At 45.4% G+C, this 7,719-nt stretch overlaps 1 protein-coding gene across 1 annotated transcript; it reads left to right on the top strand.

The window, feature by feature from the left end:
- The first annotated feature begins 424 nt into the window (after positions 1 to 424).
- Positions 425 to 4,231, top strand: mgat2 (alpha-1,6-mannosyl-glycoprotein 2-beta-N-acetylglucosaminyltransferase). The gene is made up of 2 exons (XM_076044583.1): positions 425 to 639; positions 2,409 to 4,231. Exon 2 carries the CDS (start codon positions 2,668 to 2,670, stop codon positions 4,084 to 4,086), a length of 1,419 nt encoding a protein of 472 aa, XP_075900698.1. The 5' UTR covers positions 425 to 639; positions 2,409 to 2,667; the 3' UTR covers positions 4,087 to 4,231.
- Positions 4,232 to 7,719: the final 3,488 nt, after the last annotated feature.

Genomic DNA, 7,719 nt, shown 5'->3' on the forward strand with positions numbered 1-7,719 from the left:
TTAATGCTAATTAATTACATAAAAGTCAACATTGTGCATTCAGCAAAAGTAGTGGTCTTATCAAGCTGAATTTACTTTAGTATATCATATGTGGAACTTGACACAGTTTATCTAAAAATCAAATTCGAATAATGCGTTGCATTTGATATATACACTCTTGTTGTTGCTGTATCCACTTTTCAGTTATTCTCTACTGCATTGTCTGAGTTTTTGTTCTTGAGTAGAAGTGTGTTCTCACAAATATTGGACTTGTTTTAATGCACACCACTTAGATGCAAAAATTTACATACCAAGCCAAAATGAAGCGTCTTGTTAGAAGTAGGACAGCTATTCTTGAGTATCGCAGAGTTTCATAGATGATCTCGGGTGCCTCTAACTGGACCAGTGCATTGTGGGACAGCGGCTGGCAGCAGTTCCCTAATTGAGATCTCTCTCCCTCTCTATCTCTTCCTCTCCCTCTCTCCCTCTCTCTCTCTCTCCCTTCCCTTTTTTCTTTTATTTATTTTTTTTTTTTTAACGGAGCAGCTAGCTGGTAGCTGCGTTCACATCATGCAGCTCGTCGGGAAGCGATGGAGGAGAATGGCTCGCCGCCGCACTGATGTCTGACCACCACCGAACGGGCCGCTACTCCGCTTCCAGGTAAGCGGCCGCAAGAAAACACATTTTGTCCCGGCGAATGATGTTGTCGACGTTGGACTCTCGAAGTTGCTAGCTTGAGCTAACTTACTGTTAGCATCTCCGGGAGGCTCGCTGTCATGAAAGCGGGGGAGCGAGTGTTCGTAAGCCAGCTGTTTCTGCTGATTATGGGAGGTCGTGGCGAAAGCATTTGGACCGTTGTAATAGTTTTCGCTGCGCAGCAACTGTAGCTTGCATTTTGAGCTTCTTCTTTATTATTATTATTTTTAAGCTAGTCTAGAGGCTAAACACGGCGCTGAAAAAAAAACTCCCTGGCTGCCTCCAAGTATGTCGTAACTGTTTTTGCAACCCAAGAACCCCGATTTCATTTTTATTTTAATTTTTTTAATGTGTGCCAAATGAATGCGAATGAGATAAAAACATAATACGCTGGCATGTCAAGTTGGAACGGTCAACTCGTGTCGTCTTCCAACGCTGTTGCTAAATGGAAAATATTGTAACGGAATGGGCGATATTTTGTGAAGTTTGTTTGCTGTTAAGTTACGAACATTACTCACAATTAATTTGTTTCTTCGTTGAAACTGCATTATGAAATATTTGACCCAATTCAACAGAGAACGCAGGCAGCGAAATGAGCCACGAGAGGTTGGAAGCCGGGGAAAGATTTGTAAGAAAACAGATGAGTTACGGCCAGCACACACGAGCAGTCGGGTGGATCAATATTCACAATGTGGCCGAGGAAGAAGATTTATTGGAACGTGAGCCAATAATCAGCTGGTTGGTAGGTAAGGCATCTAAAAACTGGCTGAATTAATGGGACGCAGGCAAACATGTTTAGGGTTTGGTTGGCTCTATTTCAGAGTCAACTTTGAAGATTAAAGGACAGATCTGCAAAATGAACATCCAGTGGTTTCTTTGAACCACTGGATGTGTCCCTAGCCAGTCGGTAAGCTTTCAGAGAAACAGATATGTCCCTCCTATTGTTTCCAGACAGCATAATTGTGCACACAGTTGTGTCGATGAGCACTTTTGTCATGTCTCAGAGGGCACTGGTATCTACTTTACTGGCTACACCGCATTGTGATAGTATCCACCTTGTCTTTGTTCCCTTCAGAGTATGTTGACGGTCTAAAAGGCATCACTTTGAGCTAAAACTCAGTGTTTTCTGCTGGAGGCTATAAAACGAGGGTGAAAAAATGCTGTTTACTTGGGATCTATACAGGTGGAGCTCTTTTTTTTTGTAAACATCTCTGAAGTAGACTGCAATTTCTTCACACCTTAAGTTTGAGGACATACTGCTGGACTCATTAAAAACAGGGTTAAGTAAACAATCAATTGTTGAGAAGAGGAATTTAGGATTATTTTGGTTATCGGTAATCAGTTTGCTTTTCTGTGGCTCTTTAACTACAAGTCTGTCCATTCGATGACCAACCGAATGAATCAACCATAATACTGCTAAGCATTTTATTACTTGTATGAGAAGCAAAGTTGTCAAGAATCAGCGTTCTCTCAAGACAAGACATTTGCTCCTATATTGTTTCTTTTTCGCCATGCTCTTTCATCTACCTCATTTAAAGTAATAACTTTCTTTTTCTGTGTCTAGTTTTCATTGAAATGGATATATTAAATCTTAAAATCCATGTATTTTTTAAGAGAAGAGTATAACCTCCTTTCTAACATGAACTCGGCCTCCACAGCGGCACAGGGGTTAGCTGAATGGAACATCTAATCCTATCGAACATCAACTTTAATTTGTTTTGTTTTTCCTCTAGGTGATTCATGTTCCCTGCTACGCTCCTGCCTCTCATCAACCGTCATGCCTTGTGGAGTATTAATCCACCCGCAGTGAAAATCCAGCTGCCTCAATGTTTACAAGAGGAGTTTCCCTTTGCCAACTATTAGCTCCTTAACTGCACCTTTTTAATCAGGCTTTGCTCCTGTGCCAAGCACACTATCAAGACTACCAAGCCTGCCCCGTCCTCGCTTTACCACATTCGGCTTCTGTCCCGTGCGAGAGGCTGACCCTTTATCATGAGATTCCGAATCTACAAGAGGAAGGTGGTGATACTGACTCTGGTGGTGCTTATCTGTGGTCTGGCATTCTGGAGCAGTGGAAGGCAGAAGAAAAGCGACGGTGGATCCTTAGCCAAGGACCTGGAGCTATTGAGGAAAAGCAGTGGCGTCGTTAGCAGCAGCAGTAGCATCAACAACAACCATGTCCCGGTGCCAGCCACACCTGCAGTCAGCCGGCCACCTGTTCCACCGCTTGCCATCAAACATGCCAACGACACACATCAGGAGAAAGCAAAAGAGAAAGAGAAGGAGAAGATGCCCAAGCCAGAGGTGGATAACACCACCCTGGTGTACCGTGGCATCGTGTTTCAGCTCAACTTTGACCAGACAATAAGGAACGAGGAGAAGTTCAAGGCGGCGCGCCAGAAGGACGACCTGGTGGTGGTGGTTCAGGTCCACAACCGACCAGACTACCTGAAGCTCCTGGTGGACAGTTTGCGGAAGGCCAGAGGTGTGGAGAGCATACTGCTGATATTCAGCCATGACTTCTGGTCCCCGGAGATCAACAAAGTGGTGGCCTCCGTTGACTTTTGCCAGGTCCTTCAGATCTTCTTCCCCTTCAGCATCCAACTGTACCCGCAGGAGTTCCCCGGGCACGACCCCAGGGACTGCCCGAGAGACATTGCAAAAAGCGAGGCCTTAAAGCTGGGCTGCATCAACGCAGAGTACCCAGACTCCTTTGGCCACTACCGAGAGGCAAAGTTCTCACAGACCAAGCACCACTGGTGGTGGAAGCTGCACTTTGTTTGGGACAGAGTCAACGTCCTGAAGGACCACAAGGGTCTGGTCCTGCTCATCGAGGAGGACCACTACCTTTCTCAGGACTTCATCCACCTGCTGAAGCTGATGTCGGCTCTCAAACGAGAGCAGTGCACCGACTGCGACATCCTGTCGCTAGGGAGCTACAGCCACATCGGCTACTCCAGCAAAGCCAACAAGGTGGAGGTGAAGGCCTGGAAGTCCACGGAGCACAACATGGGCATGGCGCTGAGCCGCGACACGTACCAGAAGCTCATCAAGTGCACCGACACCTTCTGCACGTACGACGACTACAACTGGGACTGGTCCCTGCAGCACCTGACGGTGGCCTGCCTGCCCTCCTACTGGAAGGTCATGGTGAGCGAGGCGCCGCGCGTCTTCCACGCCGGCGACTGCGGCATGCACCACAAGAAGACCTCCTGCATGCCCATCAGCCAGAAGACCAAGATCGAGAACATCCTGCAGAGCAGCGGGAACCAGCTGTTCCCCAAGAACCTCCTGATCACCAAGAGACTGCCGGCCTACGGGGCCGTGGGCGTGGCCCCGCACGTGAAAAACGGCGGGTGGGGCGACATCAGGGACCATGAACTCTGCAAGAGCTACGTTCGATTACAGTGACCTTAATTGCTACTATTATATACTACTGTCTCTTTTGCATCCTCTACAAAGAAAGAAAAAGCCTTTTAAAAGTAAAAGTTTATGGACGTTTCTTCATATTGCCTGTTTTGTTGGACCGTTCCAATAAAGATAAAAGTTGGATTTTTCCGGCCTCCTCTCAACCGTTTTTGACCTTGTGTTTCCTGGTGAGGCTGTTGTGACTATTTTTTTTAAGAAGTGCACTTCATAAAACAAGTCATCATATTCCGTTTTCAAAAATAGATTCTGTTTTTATCGGCTAAGGCCTTCATCCTGTTAGCAGTTGGCCGATGGCAGAAATCCTCCTCCGTCTGGGCCTCCTCTGGATTGGCCACTTGAGGCTCTAGAAAAACCTCTAAATAGTGGAAATGTGGGACTCACTAGCTTGTCATTAACATGGAGAAGGTGTGGAAATGGAGCCACCCCTACTGTTCATGCATATTTTATTTGAAGCTATTTTGAACACAAATTTGCCAAGATCAAAGGAGGTCCTCCGAGACACCTTGCTCCACATAAATAACCTCGAATGTAGTTTGAACAGGGTTTTTCTTTTTTTTTTTTTAATTTCTCCCAGCACTCAGATAGTCTCATTACACCTGTGACTTTCGAAAATATGTCACCTCACTGGTTGCGCATTATCCCTCAAACACGCCGGTACCCGAGGCGCCGTGGCAACGTACGGTCGCAACTGCAGTGTTTTACAAGCCGAAGCAAACGTCCTGCCGCAGTGCATCACTGTCTGCGGAGCGATGCAAATATTCCGAATCATAGAATCCTGTATGTTTTATCGATTCCACGATTTGAACATGACAGAAGTGTACCCGGAGAGATTCCGAGACGCTAATACACTGCGAGCTGGCGCTGCTGCCGCGGAAGAGGCATTTACATTTTAAGTGCTTGGACCGTGGCTCCGTATCGATGGTCTCCGGCGAGGCCCCCGTTTTTTCCCTGTGGCTTCCCTGAAGCGTCATTGATCTCCCTTCCCCCCACACGGCAGTGTTTCACAGTCGGTTCTGCTAACTGGTCAAAATGCGGTGGATATTGCTGACTCCGTTCTATCCCGAGCTGTTTATTTCGTCTCCGATTTCAACACGGCTGCCACACAGGGACACAATGCCAGGATTTACGAAAGGCTATAATTAAGTATCTAGATATTTTCTTTCTGTTAAATGGTGAAACTCCTCCCTCTGGTACCAACCACTTTATATACCATTTCTTTTGAATGCATTTGTTCACCATTCCATAACTTGCAGTCTAATCTTCACACTGTAGCTGCTCTGGAATCTGTAACATCCCATTTTCAAAAAATCCATTATTTCCAAGACTAGGCTCAAAATGATAAGCAGGGAACATGATAATCCCCCCCCACACCCCCAACAATTATTAATTGTTATTGAGTAAAGCAAGCAAAACAACAAAAAAAAACGCATTGTCAAATGGGATTAGTGTTTGTATTTTTGGAGGCTGATTGGAGACATTTTGAGTCTCTGCCTTCATTACAAAAAAAATCCCTAAACGCCGCATTAATGAAGTAGGATTTGTTGCATTTACTCCCTTAAAGACAAACACTGCAGAGTTGTTAACGCCAGTGCAGCCTCACAAACGCTCCCTGTGACAAATGATCACTACAGGGAAAGAAGTCCCTCTCCCCCAGCGCCCCACCCCCCACACCACCCTCCCCGGGGGTGAACTTTAATTCCTAATGCAGTGTGAGCGTGTGGTTTTGGGACAGCGAGCGCTGAGGTCATGTGACAAATTGTGCAGCTTCTCCCTCAGCAGAGACCCAGTTATTGGGCCCACATCTCCAGGGAGCTGCGGCTTAGAATAGAACGGAGAATGAGAGGAAATAGTACTGCGCTCCTAATTTTCTTTGGGGTGGGTGGGGCAGGGGGGTGATGCTGGGGACCTTAAAGCTGTGAAACACGGCGACCTTTTTACAAGTGATCTTCAGCGTTTTGAAGCAAATCCAACAGGTTAAAATAAAAATATACAACAAATTCCGCTTTAAAACTCCCTTTTTAAATAACTGTTCACACAACATGGTAGAATCAATACGAGAGGATATTGTAAGCACGAAAGATAAATGCACCTTGTATACATGCGGCAAAACAAAGGGCAGCTGGCGCCCAATACAGTTTAAATTATTCATTTGCAATGTGGCTACAGGGCAAATCTTGCTGCCGAATTAATTACTGTTGGAAAAAACAGAAGTGCGCACTACAAAAACTGGTGGCGTCACCTAATGGGAACTAAATATATTGTCAAAGACGCTGTGTTTATTATTTATGCCTGATACTAAAACAGGTGCCAAAATTCCCTTCACCCAGGTTGCCAGTTCATCGCAGGGCCAACAGAGAGACAGACACAAACAGCCATCCACGTTCACGCCTGTGGGAGGAAGCCTGATCAAGAAGAGATGCTGGGAAAACATGCAGAGTGCACACAAAAAAAGGACCCGCGTCAGAACGGAACCTGAGTCCTCGTCACTGTGAGGCAAGAAGTTCCGCCAGAGCAGCTTCAGTTTTAGCCGCAGGCTGTAAACAGAGGGCTCTAAACAAGATGAGATCAACAGTCTGCTTTAGACAGTGACTCATGCAAGGCTGCCACACTGGAGCCAAAGATGAAAAACACAGCTCGGAAAATACCGGGTGGGATATAGGAGAGTGAGTGAAGCTATAAAACATAAATCAATAATGTATCATCCCTTCATTATGCATTCATACTTAATTTCTCGTTTGAAATCAATTTTAGATTTAGACTCTTCGGGGGAAATTCGGATGTCGTTACATAACTAAAACATCACAGAAATTTACTTTTTTTTCCCCCCAAGTAAATCATCCATTCTATGGGAATACTGGGATAAGTTTTCTTTTTTACAAACACCAATGCTTTCCTATCCCTACACTCCATTATCTATCAAGTTCCTACAGCCATGACCAGCGCTGCAGATGCTTCGGGCGTATAGCCTTGACAGACTGTATTAATCATTCATAGCTGCTGCACACATAGCGAGGTAAAAAAAATAAAAAACTGAGCCAGCGTATGGAAGAATGAGGAAGGAGGTGCACCACTGAGAAGATGGAAAAAAGAAAAGCTCAGCCTTGCGGAGAGGGGGTGTGGGGGGGAGGATTCCTTCCAATCTATTGAATCTATAGAATTGCCATCAAGTGAGGCCCTTCTCCCTGAGGATGCAGGATGGATGTAAGGTCGGTTCCCACTACTGCCTGCTACAGTGTCGACATGGCTAAAAAAAAAAAAAAAGCCTCAAGTAAAACATATGAAACTATTCATCGTGCGTAGCGCCACCTAGTGGCCACATTGTCCCTGACACTTGAGCTTTCAACAACAAAAAAAATACCCTGCAATCAGGCTGAATGAGCCACCTCAACGTTATCTTGTGCTCTGGCTCAAATTATTCTGTTTCTTCAATGAAGAAAATGACTTAAAGTATGAATGTAAATGTGAACTAGCCGAAGCGTTTCTGTAAAGAAACACCAGCATGTGCATAAACCTGCAATGGCCTGCATTATCTCCCACAACGAATACATCGCTGTTATTAAATAGAAGGTCGCAAAACACAAAGGCCTCTTATGCAATCACTTTTGTGAGCAATAC

The sequence above is a fragment of the Nelusetta ayraudi genome, unplaced genomic scaffold (assembly GCF_046127955.1).
Source record: "Nelusetta ayraudi isolate G7.1 ecotype Tasmania unplaced genomic scaffold, CSIRO-AGI_Nayr_v1 ptg000082l, whole genome shotgun sequence".
In the NCBI taxonomy this organism is placed as follows: Eukaryota; Metazoa; Chordata; class Actinopteri; order Tetraodontiformes; family Monacanthidae; genus Nelusetta; species Nelusetta ayraudi.

What these genes read in the sequence shown, in the direction of transcription:
- mgat2 (XM_076044583.1), top strand. Translation starts at nt 2,668, where the DNA reads ATGAGATTCCGAATCTACAAGAGGAAGGTGGTGATACTGACTCTGGTG.